The 23,738-nt window shown below is 36.8% G+C and overlaps 1 protein-coding gene across 3 annotated transcripts in view; it reads right to left on the bottom strand.

Annotated features, from left to right (window-relative positions):
- Positions 1–23,738, bottom strand: part of CEP350 (centrosomal protein 350) — a 153,035-nt gene that overhangs the window by 89,900 nt on the left and 39,397 nt on the right. For all 3 annotated transcript variants that reach the window (XM_065936152.1, XM_065936154.1, XM_065936153.1), the window contains 7 exons: positions 22,113–22,226; positions 17,774–17,920; positions 15,515–16,173; positions 14,613–14,734; positions 6,860–7,920; positions 5,219–5,369; positions 2,661–2,833 (listed from right to left, as the gene is read on the bottom strand). In XM_065936152.1, the coding sequence (XP_065792224.1) occupies positions 2,661–2,833; positions 5,219–5,369; positions 6,860–7,920; positions 14,613–14,734; positions 15,515–16,173; positions 17,774–17,920; positions 22,113–22,226 (2,427 nt within the window). The remainder of the gene's footprint in view (positions 1–2,660; positions 2,834–5,218; positions 5,370–6,859; positions 7,921–14,612; positions 14,735–15,514; positions 16,174–17,773; positions 17,921–22,112; positions 22,227–23,738) is intronic.

Below are 23,738 nucleotides of genomic sequence, written 5' to 3'. Positions count from 1 at the left end.
AACACACATATACAGAATCTAGAAAAATGTTACTGGAAGAATTTATTTACAGGGCAGCAATGGAGAAACAGACATAGAAAACAGACTTATGGACATGGGGAGAGGGAAGGAGAGGGTGAGATGTATAGAAAGAGCAACATGGAAATTTACATTACCATATGTAAAACAGACAACAAGAATTTGCTGTATGGCTCAGGAAACTCAAACAAGGGCTCTGTATCAACCTAGAGGGGTGGGATGGGGAGGGAAATGGGAGGAAGGTTGAAAAGGAAGGAGATATATGTATACCTATGGCTGATTCATGTTGAGGTTTGACAGAAAACAATAAAATTTTGTAAAGCAATTATCCTTCAATTAAAAAATAAATTAAAAAGAAAAAAAAATTCTCTCCTAGCAGTCTCACATTGGACGTATAAAGTGACACTAGCTTTCTAAAGAGCTATTTGGCAAAATGTATCCAAATTTTAAGCATGTTATACTCATTGTCCATTATCTTCCTTCTAGGATTTTCTCTTAAAAAGAACCAAATCAATGCATAAAGATGAATTTGTAAGGCTATTCAATGCCTTACAGTGTTTATTATAGAAAATGCAACAGTGTTTATTACAGAAAAGAAAGAAAAACGAAAGAATCTAAATGTCCAGCAATGGGGAACTGGATAAACAAATTACAATACATTCAAATAACAGAACACTAGGTAGCCACTGGGCTTCCCGGGTGGCACAGTGGTAAAGAATCTGTCTGAAATGCAGGAGGGGATGTGAGTTCGCTCTCTGTGTTCGGAAGATCCCCTAGAGAAAGAAATGGCAACCCACTCCAGTATTCTTGCCTGGGAAATCCCATGGACAGAGGAGCCTGGTGGGCTATAGTCCATGGGGTTACAAAAAGATTCAGACATGACTTAGCAACTAAACAACAAACAAGTAAGCCCTTACAAAGGGTTAACCATATTTACTAACAGAGAAAGGCTTCTGTAACCCATTGACAGGAAAAAAAAAAAATCACATAAAATGTGATCTCATACATGTAACATTTTCTATTTACATATGCCTACTAACTGTCTAGAAGTATTCTTACTAAAAATGTTAACATTTCACATGGATTGGGATATCTATTTTTAAAAAAACAACAACTAGAAAACAAGCATTAGTGTATGTGTGGAGAAACTGGAACCTTTGTACATTACTGGTGAGATGTACAATGTTAAAGGTCTAAGTATAGAAATGACTTTTCATCCAGCAAGTCTACAATTGGATATATACACAAAAGAACTGGAAGTAGGGACTCAAACAGTATTTGTATACCAATGTTCATGTCCATATTACTCACAATAGTTAAAAGGATGAAACAACCAAGATCCCCATCAACTGATGAAAGATTACACAAAATGTGGTGTATCCATATAAAGGGATATTATTCAGCCTTAAAAAGGGAGGACATTCTGATACATGCAACAATGTGGATGAAATCTGAAGATGCTATGCTAAATGAAATAAGCCAGATATAAAAAGAATATTGGATGATACAACTTATATGAAGTACCTAGAGTAGTCAAATTCAGCAACAGAAAGTAGAACAGTGGTTAGCAGCAGCTCAGGGAAGGAAGGGAAGGGAAATTCGTCTTTAATGGGTTCCAAGTTTCAGCATGGCAGGATGAAAAAGTTCTGGAGTTGGGTAATGATGATGGTTGTGGAACACTATGAACATGCTTATTAACAGTACTGAATTCAACACCTGAAAATGGTTAAAATGATAAGGTTTACATTATATATATTTTACCACAATAAAATAAAATCTAAAAAGACATCAACATTGGTTATCTCTAGGTGGAGGGAATACAGATGATTTTTCATTTTTAAATAGTTTTCTATATTTATACATTTGTCCTCCCCAGTCTTTTTTTTTTAACTCAACAAGCAATTTTTTACTATTAGAAAAAATTATTGTGGAAGCAAAATCATTCCCTAGAGACCATCCTGTGACTCTAAGAGGCCTTTGCCTAATGACTGTTATCTTCTCATCACTAGGCCTACTGAGCAAATTATAGCCAGGAGTAGAACTGAGGGGACTGAAAGGTGTTCTCAATTAGTCAAGAATGCCAAAGGGCCAGCTACTGTGGCAAGTACTGATCTCAGTACACGTTATATATGTAGGCTTCAAAATTACCATAGAAAGCATTTATTATCATCTTCACTTTGTAGATACGGAAATTTGACCATTACAGTTAATGACACTCAGAAATATACAGGATACAAAGTTTTTAAAAAGCAGCTGCAAAATAATATTATTTCATTTCTGCTTTTTAAATTAAAATGCATGTGGGAGTGTGCCTAGTTTTACGTACATATTGGAAAAATAGGCACCAAAAACATCAATAGTAGTTATCTCTGAGGAGAAGAATCAATAGAGGTTTATAACTGTTGTACAATTGTTTTTCTACAACTTTTAATTTTTTATCATTGTTAATGTATTCCTTTCATAGTAAGCAAAAGATTTATAATGTTATATATCAAAAGGTATTATTGTAATGATAAATAAGTATGAAAATCAATTTTACTCTTATCATAAAGAAGTTATCTAACTTATGAAATCAAATCATTAACTTTAGTCACAAAGCCACTGGTAAAGAGAAAAAGATTATCACATAGAATTCCACTTACATTCCATCTTTTCTTTTTTTCCTTTCTTCCCTTTAGAAGAAGAAGATGAACGAGACGATGCAGCAGACTGGGCCCCTGATGAGTGCTGGGAGGTAACATCCACAGAGGAGAGGTCATAGGCAGACTTTCTGCTAGAATGATCCTCCTGAATGCCCAAACTGTGACTACCAATACTGTCAAAGAATAAGTAATAGTGGTTAAAGAAAGAAATAAAAAGTTTCAACTCACAGCTAAAACTATAGATATTTTAAAATCTATTTAGTCACAAAGAGAATATAACTATAATCAAAGATGCTTTCCACTTGCCTTGTTTTGTCCATACCAGAAGCCTGCATTATTCCCTATGGCTCAATTTATTACTGAGAAAAGTCTTGGGCAGTTTTTTACTGAAGTGAAACCAATAAAAATGGGTAATTCAGACACATAAGAGAAAAAAATGTAATGCTGGATACTGAAAAATGTGACCTCAATTTCTACTCAAATTTATAATTATTTTCCTTCTAATAGCCTTATAACAAATAATAATTTAACATGTTCTAATTCAACTCAGAAATAAAATATAATAAATCATATTGATTGGTGATATTAAATGTTACCACAATTAAACCCTTACACATCTTGATTAAAAAATAAACCTTTTCTTTGAAGTTCAAAATTTAAAACTACACTTCTGCTATAATCTTAATAATATTTTCATTAATCTACCTATATATAATTTTTGTGATTAATTTTTTACAGGATAATTACTTTACAATAATGTGATGTGTTTTGCTATATATCAACATGAACAGGCATTATAGATACATGTTCCCTCCCTCTTAAATCCCTCCTTCTACTTTCCTCCCCATCCCACCCCTCTAGGTTGTCACAGAGCACTGGCTTTGAGTTCTCTGCATTATACATTGAACTCCCACTGGCTATTTATTTTACAAATAGTATTTATATGTTTCAATGCTATTCTCTCAAATCATCCCACTCTCCCCTTCTCCGACTTTGTCCAAAAGTCTGTTCTTTATGTCTGTGTGTCCTTTGTTGCCCTGCATGTAGCATCATTATTACTACCTTTCTAGATTTCATATATATGTAGATATAATTAATTTTTTAAAGATCATCCAGTAATTTTATGTGCATTACAATTTGTAATGTGTGAGGAAAATTATACTGCACGTGAGTGATTACAAATTATTTTATATGGTAACAAAATTTAGGGAGGAAATTCTCGGGCGAAATCTGATTCACTTACTATATGACACTGTACAGGTAACAACCTTAGGACTTCAGTTTCCTCTCTCAAGTATGAATAATAACAAATATATTTATCATATCAGGCTGTCAGAAGAATGAGTTAATACAGGTAAAGCCCTATCAGTCCTCTTAGCACCTTACACATTAAAGTGAAAGTGTTAGTTGTTCAGTTGTGTCCAACTCTTTATGATCCCATGGACTGTAGCCTGCCAGGCTCCTCTAACCATGGGATTCTCCCATGGTTAGGCAAAAATACTGGAGTGGGTTGCCATTGCCTTCTCCAGGGGATCTTCCCCATCCAGGGGTCAAACCCAGGTCTCCTGCATTGCAGGCAGATTCTTTACTGACTGAGCCATCAGGGAACTCCCTTGTACATTAACTGCTCAATAAATATTAACATTATAATATTGCTACTATTCAAAGATTTGCAAAATTTTTGATGTTATCCCAATTATAAAAAATTTACTGATTACTTAGGATCAAGTGGTGTTGGAGAAGACCCTTCAGAGTCCCTTGGACTGCAAGGAAATCCAACGAGTCCATCATAAAGGAAATCAGTCCTGAATATTCATTGGAAAGACAGAAGTTGAAGCTGAAACGCCAGTCCTTTGGTCACGTGATGTGAAGAACTGACTTATTCGAAAAGATCCTGATGCTGGGAAAGACTGAAGGCGGGAGGAGAAGGAGATGACAGAGGATGAGGTGGTTGGATGGCAACACCGACTCAAAGGACATGAATTTGAGTAAACTCTGGGAGCTGGTGATGGACAGGGAGGCCTGGTATGCTGCAGTCCATGGGGTTGCAAAGAGTCGGACATGACTGAGCAACTGAACTGAACTGAATAGGATTATGGAGTCAAGTGTCTAGCTAGACATCTTCAATTCTATTACAGAAAACCATTTCTTAATCATCTCATATTAACACACCATGGGATAATTTTCCCAATACTAACCTCAACCAGGGATTCATAGATTGATTTAACAATCTATATTTTGTTTATTATGTGCCAGACTCTATTCCAAGTACTTTGTATTTCACTGAACATTCATAACACTTTAACAGAGAAGAAAACTGAGGCACAGGGAAATTAAAACAACATGCCCAAAGACAAACAACTAAACATTAGTAGAGTCAGTATTTAAACCCATATGGGTCTGGATCCAGAGCCCATGCTCTTAATAACTACTATGCTATGCAGCTTCTACATGCATCTTCAAATAAGCAAAATCTGACTAATATCCAGACTTCAGTTCTCATTTGTACATTTGTCTCACTCTTCAGATTTTATTCCATACTGTTAACATAGTCTTACTTGGGTTCAAGAGCTGACTTTTTTTCTGTCAAAGTCCCACTCCCTGCAGAGGAAACAAAATCATCTTCATAGGAAACGCTGCTTAGAGGGGTTGTGATGGCATTCAAAGGCCGTGATGCTGATGTTCCTCTTTCCAACCTGTCTTCAAATTCTGTCGAAAGTAGTAATTGAAATGTGTTTTAAAATAAACATTTAAAAAACTACAAGCAAAGCATTCCACAACCTGGGGATTAACAACATGGATTTAGGGATATTTTAGTTTGCTTTTATTAGTTCTTCTTTTCAAGTTATCTTTATATCTGATAACACATCTTTAACTTTTTATTAGGGAAATTTTCAAACATATATATGACAGTAAAGAGAGTCATATAATGAAACTAATATATCCATTATCCAGCTGTAACAAATACCAACACAAACTTCATATTCCCTCCATCTGTAAATTTCCTCAAATATTATTTTGAAACAAATCCCAGATAACATATCAACTCTAAACATTTCAGTATAACTATAATATCTTAATGGAAATCTAATAGAAGGATTTAAAAACAAATCCAACCTTCTTGCAAAAAGAAATTGAGGGGGTTGATTTACAAGCTCTTTGCTTTAATCAGAAGAACTTTAATATTCAAAGAACTTGAAAATGACCACTTATAGAAATAAGTGCTAAACAAAAGAGATAAATAGGCACATATAGGTCTGCACAAGATCAAATGAAGTAGCTAACTATGAATTCTAGGAAAAAGTAATGGGAAACCCAATTAAGCATAAGATGAACAGATTAAATCAATTCATCTGTCAGATAAATCGTTCACTATGTAGAATGGAAATAAAAAAAACCACAGTATCCATAGCCTACTTCGGGCTCAGCCTCACTCACTCTCCAACCTGGGAATTCTAAGGTGATATTTGCATAAGATGGGTAGAATCCACCTATAGTAGGAAGAACAAAGGAAGGAACTTGAAGGAGTTGAGTCTGCCACACAAAAGGAAAAGTTGCATTGCAGGATCTCAGGGATCACATGGGCACCTTAAAAGTTATTATTTTAGGACCCAAATATACAGCTACATTACTGTTCAAAGTCTGTTTTTAGCATTCATTTAGACAAACAGTAACAGATTTGCTTCCATGTTAGAAATATTACTACAGTTGGCCCTCTCATTTCTTGACCATTATATTCCCAAAGATCTGTTTGTTATGCTGCTGCTGCTGCTGCTATTAAGTCGCTTCAGTCGTGTCCGACTCTGTGCGACGAGGCACACACAAATCACCGTTTTAAGAAATACACATATTTTCTATCTAAATATATAACTCTGGCCATAATAACCCGAGTATATACTTGATACATATCTATCTTGAACATCACCTATGAATTTCTCTAAATCAGACCAAAATTTCCACACCCATCAATCAACTACTGTTTTAATCATGAAAGCTAAAAAATAAATTTTTAAAGATTAAATTACAATACTCTAGTTGAAGCTTGCAGACAACTGAGATTAATTTAGATAATAATATATCTCTACTATCCTTATAATGAATGATGAAAATCTGTAGTTAAGTATTATCTTGTACAGGATTACGAAATAATTTACGCTAAGATAACATACAAATATTACAAGGGTTACTATTTTTCTTACCTTTTCCATATAACTTATATGATTTTGTAAAAATATTAATGACACTATGTGGACTTCCCTTTGCCAATTCTTCCCATGGTCCTTTGCTCTGTGTACCACCTATAGGCCCACAGAGTGGTAAGAATTTTTCAGCTTCCTTCTGAAACTCTTTGATGGGTTCATAAGCATTTCTTTCTCCAGCACAAAATTCCTTTTCTTTCAAGATCTCTGTTAACTTCAAAGGGGACTGTTCATCTCGATGTCCTTCTTCTTCAGAGAGACTCCCCTCACTAAGAAGAGGCCCTTCACTGACGGAATCTATGCTGGAACCAAGAGATATCTTAGCTTTGTCTTGAGAACAAACTTGCATATCAGAGCCAGAAGAGTCGGTCTGCTTCTTACACAACTGTGCCAGCAGCCCTTCTGGTTTGGGTCCAGGAGATCTCATTCTGAGGTTTGATATGGCACTATGAGGTCTTATCATCTCAGGAAGCTTTTTAAATTCACTGAGGTTGCCTACACCAGGAAGATCATCATCAAAAGTTGCATGAGACACACAGGTTCCCAGCATCTTTTGAATTCGAGCAGAGAAAACATCTTCTGCATCCTCTTTCACAGGTGGACTTATAGCCTTGGTCCAATGTCCATCTTCTTGTGGTGTTCGCGGCACATCATACTCAGTGTTCCATACTGACCCATAGTTAATGTTAGCCCCAGCTAATTTTCTGGCTTCACTTTCAATCCTGCTGGACAAAGAAGCAGCTGTTGCCTTCAAGGCTTCAATACGATCCAGTTTACTCTTATATTGGCTAGCACTAGATTTTAACAAGGCATCTGGATGAGCAGTTGGTGAGGTCAGATATGGTTGAGGTGTAAAAGTTAATGGCCCCGAAGCCATACTGTGATTCTTCCTCGTTGGAAAAATGGATTCCAAATCCTTATGCAAAATTCCTACATGCTCTAGATTCAAGAGATGGGAAAGTAAATTTCCAGCTGTCCCAACAAGAGGCTGTGGTTGAGGATGCTGGACTCGTGGATTTAGCCTGTCAGGTTGCATCCATGAAGGATCCATCAAGTCCTTTCTGGAAATGAAAGTTACAATACGTTAGTTAACACAGGACCTCATAACTAAGCCATCCTTTTCTTTCTTAAAGTTTTGCATTTGCTGATTATAAGAGTAATGCATAGCCATTGCCAAAAAAAAAAAAAAAAAAGATGAGGACAACAACAACAAAGGATGAAAAGGATAAAGATCACTCATAGCTAACCAATGAGAGAAAGGCTATCACTATTTCATTCAGAATTATCTTTCCAAACCTTTTTCTACATGTATATTGTGTTTGGTGGTGTTACTTTCACAAAAATGAGATTTTATCATACATATTGTTTTGTAAACAGCTTTCTTCACCAGGACATTTTTTAAAAAACTAAGCCATGTTTTTAAAACTATTAATTAAAGAGAAGGCCTCAAAACCCTTAAAACTCTATGGACAAAATTTTTAACGACATTGACTCTACCTTTCCCTTTAAAAATAATGTTACATAATAGAGAAATGCTTAAGATTATAGGCATAATATTATTCTAATCAACATATATTTAATAAGCATCAGTTAGGTTTTAACATTGTGCATTCTAAAGAAATGAGATGAATACAATCTAGTTCTCAGAAAAACTGATAGTCCATCCACAGAGGCTAGAAACAGAAAAAGATGTCCTGCTGCTACTGTTAAGTCACTTCAGTCGTGTCCGACTCTGTGTGACCCCAGAGCCGGCAGCCCACCAGGCTCCCCCATCCCTGGGATTCTCCAGGCAAGAATATTGGAGTGGGTTGCCATTTCCTTCTCCAATGCATGAAAGTGAAAAGTGAAAGTGAAGTTGCTCAGTCGTGTCCAACTCTTCGCAACCCCATGGACCACAGCCTACCAGGTTCCTCTGTCTGTGGGATTTTCCAGGCAGGAGTACTGGAGTGGGGTGCCATTGCTGTCTCCAAAGATGTCCTAGATGTCATTATATAATTCACTTATGTTTCCAGACTATGGATATCTCGCTGTATATTAAGGAATACCATATACAAAGGTTATAGGCTGGTGTTAACTGTTAAGATGATCTTCAGGGGGGAAAAAAAAATGAGGTTTTTGTCCTTGGCCTTGTCCATTATTTTTGGATGATGCCATGACGGTGTGCTTATCAAATTTGTAGATGACAGAAAGCTAGGAGGCAAGGTTAACCCAACAAATAATCAAATTATGATTCAAAGTTATTTAGACAGGCTGCAACCTCAGACCAATCAAATATGGATAAATATGAAGTCGTACCAATTAAGTTTAAAAAAAAAACATCTGGAAGAGACTAAACAGGGTAGTAAAGGAAATGAAAAGCATGTCATGCACAGTTTGGTTGAAGGTTATGCTGTAGCAGTCTTTCATATTAGAGGACTGCTATGAAAGTGGAATAAAGGAAGACTAGTGAATGGGCGATGGATTGCGCCGAAGCGCAGCCATGAGCAGCTACCCCTCGCCCAAGGCCAGGGGTAGCGACCGAGAGCACCAGGCTGCAACAGCACAGGAGCGGCGGCCGAGAGGAGCTACCCCACCTCCGAGATCAGGGGTGGCGGCCAAGAGGAGTTACCACACGTCCGAGGGCAGGGGCAGCGGCCAAGAGGAGCTACCGCACCTCCAAGGAGCGGCTGCTGCGGACTGCAGGAGGGCTGAGAGTAGCTACTCCACATTCAAGGTCAAGAGGGGCGGCAGTGAGATGATACCTACCTCCTCCAAGGTAAGAAGCAGCGGCTAAGCTTTTCTGGAGCAGCCCTGAAGGGATACCCCAAGTCCGAGGTAAGAGAAACCCAAGTAAGACGGTAGGTGTTGTGAGAGGGCATCAGAGGGCAGACACACTAAAACGATAATCTCAGAAAACTAACCAATCTGCTCACAGGACCACAGCCTTGTCTAACTCAATGAAACAAGCCATGCCGTGTGGGGCCACCCAAGACGGTAGGGACATGGTGAAGAGGTCTTACAGAATGTGGTCCACTGGAGAAGGGAATGGCAAACCACTTAAGTATTCTTGCCTTGAGACCCCATGAACAGTATGAGAAGGCAAAATGATAGGATACTGAAAGAGGAACTCCCCAGGTCGGTAGCTGCCCAGTATGCTACTGGAGATCAGTGGAGAAATAACTCCAGAAAGAATGAAGGGATGGAGCCAAAGCAAAAACAATACCCTGTTATGGATGTGACTGATGATAGAAGCAAGGGTCGATGCTATAAAGAGCAATACTGCATAGGTACCTGGAATGGTAGGTCCATGAATCAAGGCAAATTGGAAGTGGTCAAACAGGAGATGGCAAGAGTGAATGTCGACATTCAAGGAATCAGCGAACTAAAATGGACTGGAACGGGTGAATTTAACTCAGATGACCATTATATCTACTACTGTGGGCAGGAATCCCTTAGAAGAAATGGAGTAGCCATCATAGTCAACAGAAGAGTCCGAAATGCAGTACTTGGATGCAATCTCAAAAACGACAGAATGATCTGTTTGTTTCCAAGGCAAACCATGCAATAACACGGTAATCGAAGCCTATGCCTCAACCAGTAATGCTGAAGAAGCTGAAGTTGAACGGTTCTATGAAGACCTACAAGACCTTTTAGAACTAACACCCCAAAAATATGTCCGTTTCATTATAGGGGACTGGAATGCAAAAGTAGGAAGTCAAGAAACACCTGGAGTAACTGGCAAATTTGGCCTTGGAGTACAGAACGAAGCAGGGCAAAGGCTAATAGAGTTTTGCCAAGAAAACACACTGGTCATAGCAAACACCCTCTTCCAATAACACAAGAGAAGACTCTACACATGGACATCACCAGATGGTCAACACTGAAATCAGATTGATTATATTCTTTGCAGCCAAAGATGGAGAAGCTCTATACAGTTAGCAAAAACAAGAATAGGAGCTGACTGTGGCTCAGATCATGAACTCCTTAATGCCAAATTCAGATTTAAACTGAAGAAAGTAGGGAAAACCACTAGACCATTCAGGTATGACCTAAATCATTCCCTTATGACTATATAGTGGAAGTTAGAAATAGATTTAAGGGACTAGATCTGATAGACAGACAGTCTGATGAACTATGGATGGAGGTTCGTGACATTGTACAGGAGACAGGGATCAAGACCATCCCCATGGAAAAGAAATGCAAAAAGGTAAAATGGTCGTCTAAGGAGGCCTTACAAATAGCTGTGAAAAGGAGAGAAGTGAAAAGCAAAGGAGAAAAGGAAAGATATTCCCATTTGAATACAGAGTTCCAAAGAACAGCCAGGAGAGATAAGAAAGGCTTCCTCAGAGATCAATGCAAAGAAATAGAGGAAAACAACAGAATGGGAAAGATCTCTTCAAGAAAATTAGAGATACCAAGGGAACATTTCCGGCACAGATGGGTTCGATAAAGGACAGAAATGGTATGAACCTAACAGAAGTAGAAGATATTAAGAAGAGGTGGCAAGAATACACAGAAGAACTGTACAAAAAAAGATCTTCAGGACCCAGATCATCACTCACCTAGAGCCAGACATCCTGGAATATGAAGTCAAGTGGGCCTTAGAAAGCATCACTACGAACAAAGCTAGTGGAGGTGATGGAATTCCAGTTGAGCTATTTCAAATCCTTGAAAGATGATGTTGTGAAAGTGCTGCACTCAATAGGCCAGCAAATTTGGAAAACTTAGCAGTGGCCACAGGACTGGAAAAGGTCCATTTTCATTCCAATCCCTAAGAGAGGCAATCCCAAAGAATGCTCAAACTACCGCACAATTAACACTCATCTCACACGCTAGTAAAGTAATGTTCAAAATACTCTAAGCCAGGCTTCAGCAATACGTGAACCGAGAACTTCCAGATGTTCAAGCTGGTTTTAGAAAAGGCAGAGGAACCAGAGATCAAATTGCCAATATCCGCTGGATCATCGAGAAAGCAAGAGAGTTCCAGAAAAACATCTATTTCTGCTTTATTGACTACGCCAAAGTCTTCGATTGTGTGGATCACAATAAACTGTGGAAAATTCTGAAGGAGATGGGAATACCAGACCACCTGACCTTCCTCTTGAGAAACCTGTATGCAGGTCAGGAAGCAACAGTTAGAACTGAACATGGAACAACAGACTGGTTCCAAATAGGAAAAGGAGTACATCAAGGCTGTATATTGTCACCCTGCTTATCTAACTTATATGCAGAGTACATCATGAGAAATGCTGGGCTGGAAGGAGCACAAGCTGGAATCAAGATTGCCGGGAGAAATATCAATAACCTCAGAAATGCAGATGACACCACCCTTATGGCAGAGCGTGAAGAGGAACTAAAAAGCCTCTTGATGAAAGTGAAAGAGGAGAGTGAAAAAGTTAGCTTAAAGCTTAACATTCAGAAAACTAAGATCATGGCATCTGGTCCCATCACCTCATGGGAAATAGATGGGGAGACAGTGGAAACAGTGTTAGACTTCATTTTTGGGGGCTCCAAAATCACTGCAGATGGTGACTGCAGCCATGAAATTAAAAGACGCTTACTCCTTCAAAGGAAAGTTATGACCAACCTAGAAACCTAGATAGCATATTAAAAAACAGAGACATTACTTTGCCAACAAAGGTCCATCTGGTCAAGGCTATGGTTTTTCCAGTGGTCATGTATGGATGCGAGAGTTGGACTGTGAAGAAAGCTGAGCGCCGAAAAATTGATGCTTTTGAACTGTGGTGTTGGAGAAGACTCTTTGAGAGTCCCCTGCGCTGCAAGGAGATCCAACAAGTCCATCCTGAAGGAGATCAGTCCTGGGGGTTCATTGGAAGGACTGATGCTGAAGCTGAAACTCCAATACTTTGGCCATCTCATGGGAAGAGTTGACTCATTGGAAAAGACCCTGATGCTAGGAGGGATTGGGGGCAGGAGGAGAAGGGGGCGACAGAGGATGACATGGCTGAATGGCATCACTGACTCGATGGGCATGAGTTTGAATAAACTCCAGGATTTGGTGATGGACAGGGAGGCCTGGCATGCTGCGATTCATAGGGTCCCAAAGAGTCGGACACGACTGAGCGACTGAACTGAACTGAACTGAACAGAGTGAATGGATGCTATGCCACAGAATACAGACTATTACAAATGCAAGGTGTGATGTTATTAGTACCCAAACTAAACTAGTAATGGTAGTAATGGAAATACAAAGCAAGTTATAAATAAAAAGGTACTGCTGAGTAAAAATCTGAGATCTTTATATTCAAGTGTTTAGAATGCTCATTTTAATGGTAGAACAGCCATACACAAAAATGGAAATAAACCTGATCCAATTAAGACCTAATCCTTCAGCTTCAGAAGATCTAATAGGGATGATAGACTAATAAATAGCTAAACACGATGAGATTAAGTACTAATACGAAGATATATAAAGTTCAATGAAATTCCCTGGTGGCTCAGAAGGTAGAGTCTGCCTGCAATACAGAGACCTGGGTTCAATCCCTGGGTCAGGAAGATCCTCTGGAGAAGGACATGGTAATCCACTCCAGTATTCTTGCCTGGAAAATCTCATGGATGCAGAAGCTTGGCAAAGAGCTGGACATGACTGAGCGACTTCACTTATAATAAAAGTTCAATAGGGTATGCTTTCCTTGTGACTCAGCTGGTATAGAATCTGCCTGCCATGTTGGAGACCTGGGTTAGATCCATGGGTTGGGAAGATCCCCTGAAAAAGGGAACAGCTACCCACTCCAGTATTCTGGCCTGGAGAATTCCATGGACTGTATAGTCCACAGGGTCACAAAGAGTCGGACACAACGTAGCAACTGAACAACAACAGCTGAGAGAACTCAAAGAATTTACAAGGATTAAATGCAAAGTACTTAGATCAGTTGTCTAAAATGTAATAAACAATAAATGTTAGCTATTTTTATCAAAATTATTATTCTCTTGGGGGGGGTGGTGGTGGTGATGGGGTCCAGCAAGGGGTGAGAGGGTCATATGTACATTAACCCCAAACTGGTGACTTGATTTTTATTTGTGCATTCCCAAAGAATTTCAAAATCTTTCTCTTCCAAAAATGATCATTTCAAAGTATAATTTATAATCATGTAGTCTGAAAATCACCTTAACTTTCATGGACAAATAGGTCTGCTTGTTTACTTTACTGCAAACAATACAGCCCAAGGGGAAAAAAAAAATCTTTTATTCTTAATTCAAGGTAAAATAGCCCTCAGTCATCAATCTGAATTCAAATCAAATCCCCTCTTAGTCCTTGTTCAGTTGTTCATATGTGTATCCAAATACAGCTTTTGAGAGGTAAGATATGTTGATGTAGGCGTTATATGAAGAAATTTTGAATAATAATACAGAAACACCTTTTCAAAAATATTGAACACAAATATTTAAAAACATTAATTTCACTGTGATTCACTTATCCAACAAACTTTTATTATGTGTTGAGGTCAAAGAAAACAAGGGTACTTCCAACCGAAGGTGATCCCTCAGAGGAACTGATATTTACACCAAATATTAAAGAACTGGAAAGAATTGAACAACAAAATAGGGCATGCACCAAGTACAAATGTATAACCATGCTTAAGTGTCCATCAGAAGATATTATCCAATTTCGAGATAAACCTCTTGTTCCCAGAGAAGGTCAATGAACAAAATTCACTGGGCATAGACCACTACAGTAAATATCACGAAAGATATCACTATAGCAAATATCATGAAAGACAGACTTAAGTATCTTTCATTCTCCCCTTTATACCTGGCAAGAGGCTGTGGAGGTTCTGAGAGAGACATGTCACTACTGGAAGATGCGCTTGGGGGACGTTCTTGCACTTTGTTCTCTTTGTCAGATTCTCCAGATGGCTGATACCCTGGTCTGGTCTGTAAGAAAAGGATATTTTTATCTGACTCCCATCATAAAGACACATTCAAGGAGCACATACGATAAATATTAAGTCACTTCAACTTTACAAAGTTTATGAAATGCAGACGCTGTTTTCCTCTCAAATAAAACCAATTTAACTTAGTTTGTCTTAAAACCAGCCATTATGGTTAACAGCAAAAATTACAACTGAAATTCAACAAGGGGACCTACAATTCACTGTGTACTTTGGAGAAAATAATACTCTTTCTAATTCTCTTTTTTACCTAATAAGTGGAAATACTAGCAGTACCTCCCCTTCTCAGAGTTGTGAGGATTTACTGAAACTTAAGCCTGTAAAGCTTTTAAAATGCTAAGTGGCACATGGCATAGACTCAAATGTTATTCTTACTATCCTTAAAAACAAAATCAATACTCATAAAATTAGCATACTATAATAGAATATTCTCTAATTTCAGCACAGATAACAAAACTAGGTTTTCCATTACTAACACAGTCTAACTTTGTTCAGTAATACAACAAAAACTAGGCAACAATATAACTAACCAGAAATGAGACACATCAACAATCACTCTAGGAAACTGAGAACTTACTTTCAATTGTGTTTTTCAAATTACTCTGCATATAGAGTAAACTTCATGAAAGGTCATCATTATTATAAATATTGTCTAAACATATGTCTGAATACTAGGAATAGTGAGTAATTTTTAAATATTACAGCAAGAAGGTTTTCCTTAACCATGAATTACCTCCCTTTATACTTTTGTTAGTACCATTACCTGTGTTTCCTGCATAATATGCTGATGAGTTGGCTCTTCAAGCAATGACTTTTCTAGAAGTAATTTGGAGTAAGTTTCTTGCAGTCGCCTAGTTGCTGATGGCTCAGAAGGAGGCACATTTTTCACTTTAGTAAAGGCTTCTTTCTGTTTCCGGTAGAGCTCCTGTAATCGTTTATTCTTCTGCTCCGTGGCCTCCTTTTGGGCCTTCTTCTCCTCATTTTGTTTCCTCTTCCTTTCTTCCTGCTGTCTAACAATGTACTGACGTACCTCATCTGTATCATAGTGACGCTTTTTAGAAATAACAGGGGGATCTTCATTAGCTGTTATTTTGTCAGGTTTTCTTTTTATTGGGCTATGACTTCTAGGAGCTTGTATGGATGCTGATGACTTCTGATTCTGTAACTCTCCTGTCTCTTGTCTTGCAGTCTGAGCTGCTGAATCCAACTGGAGATCATCAAGAATTCCACGAATTTCAACAGGTAAAAAGTCCTTATTTAAGGCAGCATTTTCTTCCTGCTTATTATCTGGAAGAGATGGAGCTAATTTCTTTACATTATTTTCTGACCGAGCTCTACTTCTTGAACGTTCTGAGTTTCGTGGGCGATGTCTATGTGAAACATCCAATCTAGGATCCGACTCTGCTCTTCCAATATGGCTCCCTGCAAAGTATGAAAATTCTATATTCATTTCTAAGATTTACTGCATTAAGGAGAAAATTAGGAAACTTCACTTTAACTCAAATATCTTAAAAAGTCTTCTAAAGAACATAAGAAAAAGAGCACAATTCTGATACTCCATAGGAACTGTTCTTCCTCAGCACTTTTTTAAAGTGCATCTTTTAATATTTCTGAAATAAGGACAATCTTGCTGTTGATGTGAATATTTAACTATTAATAGACAATTATCAACTATTAATAGAGAGATACTAATTCTCTCCCATATGCATATTCAATGTTACTATTTATCTTTCTCCCCAAACCCTGAATCCGTTGTTAAAAAACTGATGTTAGCATATATATAGAATTTAGAAAGATGGTAACGATAACCCTATATGCAAAACAGAAAAAGAGACACAGAAGTACAGAAGAGACTTTTGAACTCTGTGGGAGAAGGTGAGGGTGGGATGTTTCGAAAGAACATCATGTATATTATCTATGGTGAAACAGATCAACAGCCCAGGGTGGATGCATGAGACAAGTGCTCGGGCCTGGTGCACTGGGAAGACCCAGAGGAATCGGGTGGAGAGGGAGGTAGGAGGGGGGATCGGGATGGGGAATATGTGTAACTCCATGGCTGATTCATATCAATGTATGACAAAACCCACTGAAATGGTGTGAAGTAATTAGCCTCCAACTAATAAAAAAAAAAAAAAAAAAAAAAAAAACTGATGTTAGTCTGCCACAACTCTCCAATGAATAACAGAAAAAAATTAAATATATAGAAAAACAATCATTTTATCAACTAAATGTTTGCTGATGTGGCTTAGTCTTAGACTGACAATGATATGAGTTTATTTATAAGTCAGGTAAAAAGAGTAAATACAAAATATGTATTAACTTCTCTATATCAAATAGCACTTCTTACTGAATCCATTTCAGAAGCTCAAACTGAGGCAATTTTTTTCAATAGAAAAGGAAAGCTGGCTTGTAGGTATTTATATTTCATTTTCTAAAATTAGTGTTCATGAAAGAGTAACTAGTTATTTCAAATGGCATTCATGACATTTTAAAAGGAGAATGGACTTGGGTGTCAAACTAAAGAGCTCTGGCTCTAGATCAAATTGTGTCACCCGACTGACTGTATATCCTTGAGAAAACTCACTTCTCTCTCAGGGCCTGTTTCCTAATCTGTCAAACAAACAAACAAAAAAATCCAACCTTGTGAATGTCTACTTCTGCTTGTATCTATGGCGATAAGACAGATGGGACTTAATCCTCTAAAGGTCCCTAATAGTCTAATAGGATTTGATTATACGATGCTTTGCTATTTATTCACAATGACAGCTAACTATAATTACTATAACATAAACAGAATTCTTAATAAGGATCAACATAACATCTATATATGGAAATTACCCATAGCCAAGCCCAACAGAACATTTCTTCTTTTTTAAGCTACATTCACAATTAAAAAAAAATTTTTAAAGAGTATTCTTAAAAGAATTTTCACCTCTCAAAGTACTTACACAAGCAACTTTGCATTGGTTTGCTAAACAATTTAAATGATTAAGTAGTTTAACTGACTACTTTAACTGCTCACCAGATTTAGTAGTTCTTTCTCTTCCACTTCTGTCACTTGATGCTGCTCTTCGCTCTTTTTGCTCTATTCTAGGTGCAGGACCAAGAATTTTCTTTACTAATTTTTGTCCATCTCGCCAAGAAGATGTACTAATCAGATGACTGCTACCTAAAAAAGAAAAGAGAGAAATATATATGTATATAATTTAAAACTTAAATTTTAGCTGTAAGAAGTACCTCTTACTTACCCATACAAGTATTTGTAATTAATATTTTGCTTATCTTATGCCAAAGTCAACATATTTACAATCTGATTTTATTTTTAAACTCAAGTCCCCCCAAATCAATTAACGTAGTCTGTTTAAATTTTTATTTACCCACACACCTCAAATACTAAGTGTAAAATGCTTTGAAAGTTAAGTACCAGATATTAATGAATTATGAAACTTTAAGAACCAGGGCACCAAATTCAACAATTTTGGCACAGAGTAAAAATACGTCTTAACTATAAGTGTTTGGTTTACCAAAATTAGCACAGTACCTGTCACAGTAAAATGTATGTCTGCTGAATGAGCAAATGACTTAAGCGAAGCATAGAAAAAAACCTTAAAAAAACACGTAACAAAGAGTTAACAGTGATTACCTTTGAAGGGGATGGTTATTACAGAGAATTTAACATTGTATTTTATAGACATATAACACATTACTACACATTACTTTCTAACACATAAAACAATGACACTCAGAAAGCGAATATCATCAATGCTTTAAACTGCCATTATAGAAGTTCATAAAAATAAAAGTAGATTCCAATAAATATAGCTATTTACCAAGAGAAAAAAATTTCATTTATTAGCTTCAGATGGTAAAAAAATTAAAATTAGACCATTATTTCAAAACAATGACTTAAAAAACAAAAAATACCATGAAAGACCATTTATAAAATAGAAACCATTTAAAAAAAAACCTGAAATAAATATGCAAAAGTGTTGTAATACAAAGCAATATAAAAAATGTAATGGAAATGAAAATAATGAAGTAATACTTTAAACCTACTTAAATTAGAAAAAATACTTTTACATTCATTGCCAAAGCTGGTAAAATTATATTAAAAATCACTTTTACTATGTTTGTTGAAATATCAATGGATATAGTTTCACTTTTAAAAAACAGTACTACATGTCAAAGTGGTCATTTCCCTTGATCAAATAATCGAAGTAATAGAAAGGTACCCAACAGAAAGAAAAAAATAAATGACAATGTTCACTGTATTATTTATATAATATCAGAAGTAAGCTAAATATTGAATAGTAGATAAACTATGTTTCTATTAGGAGTACTGTGTGGCCATTTCCAATTACAATTTCTATAAAAAATAGCAGAAATGTTCTTGTCCTAAGATGCTAAGAGAAAAAGATAAAATCTTATAATACAATGACTACAATAATCTACTACTGATTTTAAAATTACTGTAAGGAAAATACACAAAACTACTAGTCCTTTGTTTAAGTGAGAGCAGTGGTTTTCTTCTGTTTTTTTCTATTTTCCAAACTTTCTGTGATACTACTTTATTACATCTATAATTTCTAAAAAATATTTAGAGTACCATTTAAAAGTTTAAATGAAAGTAGTTTTAATGAAATCATCTATCATTAAAAAACATGAATTACAAATGTGTACTACTTACTTTAGAAATGCTTTTGCACCTTGCTATTAACCTTAAAAAGTTTATCTAAAATATTTAGAAGGTAATATGTGTATTGTTCGATCTATTTATAAGATATTTCATGTGCTTAAGCAAAATGGGAGAACAGGTTTCTCTTCAATTTCAGCTTAATTTTCTGAATCAAGAGCAAGCAATCATGAATATGCTGGGTAGTTATTTATAAATGTTGGCTTCCAAATATGCTGGGTGGTTATTTCTAAATTCTGGCTTTCTGGAATAGTCCCATGCAGTCATTGGTAGAAAAAGAGAACTTTTACTATAGATAAACTCTTAAAACAGCTTTAACTCAATTTAATGACTCTCTGTAGCAGTAACTGCCACAGTACACACATGGCAGAATTAGCCCACCACAAAACTGGATAAATACAATCCAAGATCAGTATTTACAAGTTACAGTGGCCCCAGTGCTTCCTTTCAAACTAAGCCCCTGACAACAATATCACATGAAAAACACTCTGTTACATTTTTTTAATGTAAGAATTAGGTTTAGTTTACACCCAGGTAATTCTTGTTCCTATAAAATTTTATTTTTTTATTGGTATACAGCCAGGGTCTTTCTTGTATGACATCTACAATTAACAATGGATGTCACAAAGTAAGTTATTTGGCACTCTTTTGATTAGTCTATGATCAGAAAAACAAGATCATGGCATCTGGTCCCATTACTTCATGGCAAATAGATGGGGAAACAATGCAAAGAGTGGCAGGCTTTATTTTTGGGGGCTCCAAAATCACTGCAGATGGTGACTGCAGCCGTGAAATTAAAAGACGCTTACTCCCTGGAAGGAAAGTTATGACCAACCTAGACAGCATATTAAAAAGCAGAGACATTACTTTGCCAACAAAGTTCCATCTAGTCAAGGCTATCGTTTTTCCAGAAGTCATGTATGGATTTGAGAGTTGGACCATAAAGAAAGCTGAGCGCCGAAGAACTGATGCTTTTGAACTGTGGTGTTGGAGAAGACTCTTGAGAGTGCCTTGGACTGCAAGGAGATCCAACCAGTCCATCCTAAAGGAAACCAGTTCTGAATATTCATTGGAAGGACTGATGTTGAAGCTGAAACTCCAATACTTTGGCCACCTGATATGAAGAGGTGACTCATTTGAAAAGACCCTGATGCTGGGAAAGATTGAGGGTGGGAGGAGAAGGGGTCGACAGAGGATGAGATGGTTGGATGGCATCACCGAATCAATGGACATGAGTTTGAGTAAACTCCAGGAGTTTGTGATGGACAGGGAGGCCTGGCATGCTGCAGTCCATGGGGTCACAAAGAGTCAGACATGACTGAGCAACTGAACTGAACTGATTAGTCTATGATCACAAAACAAGCACTTGGTCAGAAACCAGTGCCCTATCAGTCTATTTTCATATTTTTATAGGACTTTGTATGTTCCCTATCCAATTATTTGGGGGCTTCCCTGTGGCCTCAGACAGTAAAGAAGCTGCCCCTAATGTGGGAGACTCGGGTTCAATCCCTGGGTCAGGAAGACCCCTCTGGAGTAGGGAATGGCAACCCACTCCAGTAATTCTTGCCTGAAGAATCCCATGGGCTGAGGAGCCTAGTGGGCTACAGTCCATGGGCTGGCAAAGAGTCGGACATGACAGAGCAACTAACACTTTCACTTTCAATTTATTCAATATTCATTACACTTTATTATAACTACATATCTACTTTTTTCCTGACAAGATTCTAAGTTCCAGGAGGGAGGGGACTATGTGCATCTTGCTTGCCACTATACTGCCTAAGCTTAGAACACCCCAGTGCCTTAAATAAAGCAAATATATTTGCATAATGAATGTTTGAGTGGTCTCCAAACTGAAAGTGACAAGTTTCCAACTTTCTCCACTCCCTTGACCCAAATTACTCAATGACTTAAATATGACACACTAAACAGCCATTTTCAATATAGCTAGAAATAATAATTAGTAGTAGAGAAATTACACCTAACAATTGAGTGTTTACAATGTGTCAGGTGCTATATTGAGTACTTTTGGTATTAACTATTTTAGTTTTCACAACAACCTATGAGAAAAGTAACTAGTGGTTTCCCATTTACAAACAGGGAAACCAAAGGACACCAAAATTAACTCAATTACCAAAGGAACAAAGTTAGACATGACAGAACCAGCATAAAAATTCAGGCATTCTAGACTAAGCATGAAATGTTAATCACTATAAAGCTAGGGAATTCTTTTTCCCCCCATCTTGATTTATTCAGAGTCCAGTTCATTACTAGCACAGACTGCCAAATTTTTCCTGTGCAATATTTATTCACTCATGAGAATAAGTGAAGAAACTTAGCTATAGGCATAAGCCATCCCTCTGTATGTAAAAGTTCACTATATAAAAACCATTATCTTTAATCTGGTTAACTTCTATTAAAAAATAATGAGAAAAAACTGCGGGGGGCACTATTCAGTATCATGGTGAACATATTTCATGAGTATATATATATATGAAGATTTATCAGACTATATATTCTAAATATGTCAATTAACGTCAAGAAAACACACATAAAATGATACATAAAATATACTAAATTTTTGTATGTGTCAAATAATAAGAACATTTATTTCTGAATACACGGCATTTCACTAATATATAATTTCGGGCCTGATACTGAAAAAACCAACCTGTTTTGCATTCTGAACTTGATAACTGTGCTACCTTTTGGACTTTTCGTACTGGCTTGACCACTTTCTTCTCTTTACTTTTTTCAGCTGGTTTTTCTTTCATAGAGCTATCATCTGAAAAACAGAAACATTTATAGCAAATATTATAATGAGTGCTATTGACCCACTCATCCTTCCCCCAGTATGAGAAATCTATATAGAATACATGGTTCATGCAGGGAGAGAGAAACCTTCGTTATTTCTTTGACTCAAAAGCTGAAATATCAAGTCCTCTTACAGAACGGTCTAGAGATTACAATTACTCTACTGTTAGGTTTCAACTGTTTTTTTTTTTTTTCAGGAAACCCTTGAGACACTCACCTGGTTTTCACAAATTTAAAGAAGCAACAACAATAATGCTTTCCAAGCTAGATCACAGCATTTAGAGAACCTCAGAAGTACGTAATTTCACAGATTCCTATTTCATTTAAAAATTCCCAGTTAACTGAAATATTCATGAACTTCTAGAATAAAACTTTATAAAATACTCAATATTCCTAAATTAGGCCCTTTTATGATTAGGCTAGTGAAATATGTCAAAGTATTTCACATATAAACTACTACTCACTAAATTTTAAATTCTAATCTGCAGAAATAAACTGACTATACACATAAATTTGAAAATTAATCTCAACCACAGATTCGGATAAATGTACTTTAAATATATATAGAGCTCTGCATCCTGAGCAAAGAAGTAAGCGTGATTCAGAGACCCTGAGGCAGAAGCATAGTTAGTGTCTAAGAAATAGCAAGGAAATCAATGTGAAGAAAGTGAAGAAAGAGAAAAGCAGTAAGAGTTAGGGTCAAGAGACATAACTGAGAGCCAGATTACATAGGGCTTTATAGGTCATTGTGAGAACTTCAGGTTTATTCAAGAATAGGATGAGAAATTTTTGGGCAAAGGAGTGACATGACCTAAATGATATTTTAACAAGTTTACTCTGATAGCTATGATGAGAACAGATTCATTAGAAGAGCAGAAGCAGTGTAACCAGTTAGAAGGCTACTGCAGTAATCTAGCCAGGAGACTGACAGTGGATGGCTTGAACCTAGGTGGTAAGTGAAGGAGATTATATTTTAGAGGTATTTCAGACAATTTAGATATAAGGTATGAGAGAAACAGAGGGATCAAAGATGACCAAGGATTTTGGACCTGAATAATCAGAAGGATAAGACTTACTCTCCAGTAAGATGGAGAGACTACCAGAGGAATAAGTTTAAGGGGTGTACCATGACCTCATTTAGTTAGCCAGCTCCATTTTTGGATATGTTAAGCTTAAGAAATTTATTATACATCCAGGGGGAGGTGCAGAGTTAGCAGCTGGATATGAATCTGAATTCAGAGAAGTCTGGTCAGAGACATAAATCTGGGAAACATCAGCAGAGAATATTTAAAGTACTGCAACTCGATGAGCTTGCCTAGTTTGTATATGGATAAACAAAAATTGTAAAAAAACAATAAAGTAAAAAGAAAGGGATGGAAGAGAAAAGAAAAATGAAAAAAGAAAAACAATGAGAAACAGATCCAAGCACAGGGACCAGGACATGCCAATGTTCAGAGATAGATAGTTGATAAGGAAAAACAAG

The sequence above is a fragment of the Muntiacus reevesi genome, chromosome 5, assembly GCF_963930625.1.
Source record: "Muntiacus reevesi chromosome 5, mMunRee1.1, whole genome shotgun sequence".
NCBI lineage: Eukaryota > Metazoa > Chordata > Mammalia > Artiodactyla > Cervidae > Muntiacus > Muntiacus reevesi.
The sequence above is the reverse complement of the archived record's forward strand: the minus strand, read 5'-3'. Positions and strand labels throughout refer to the sequence as shown.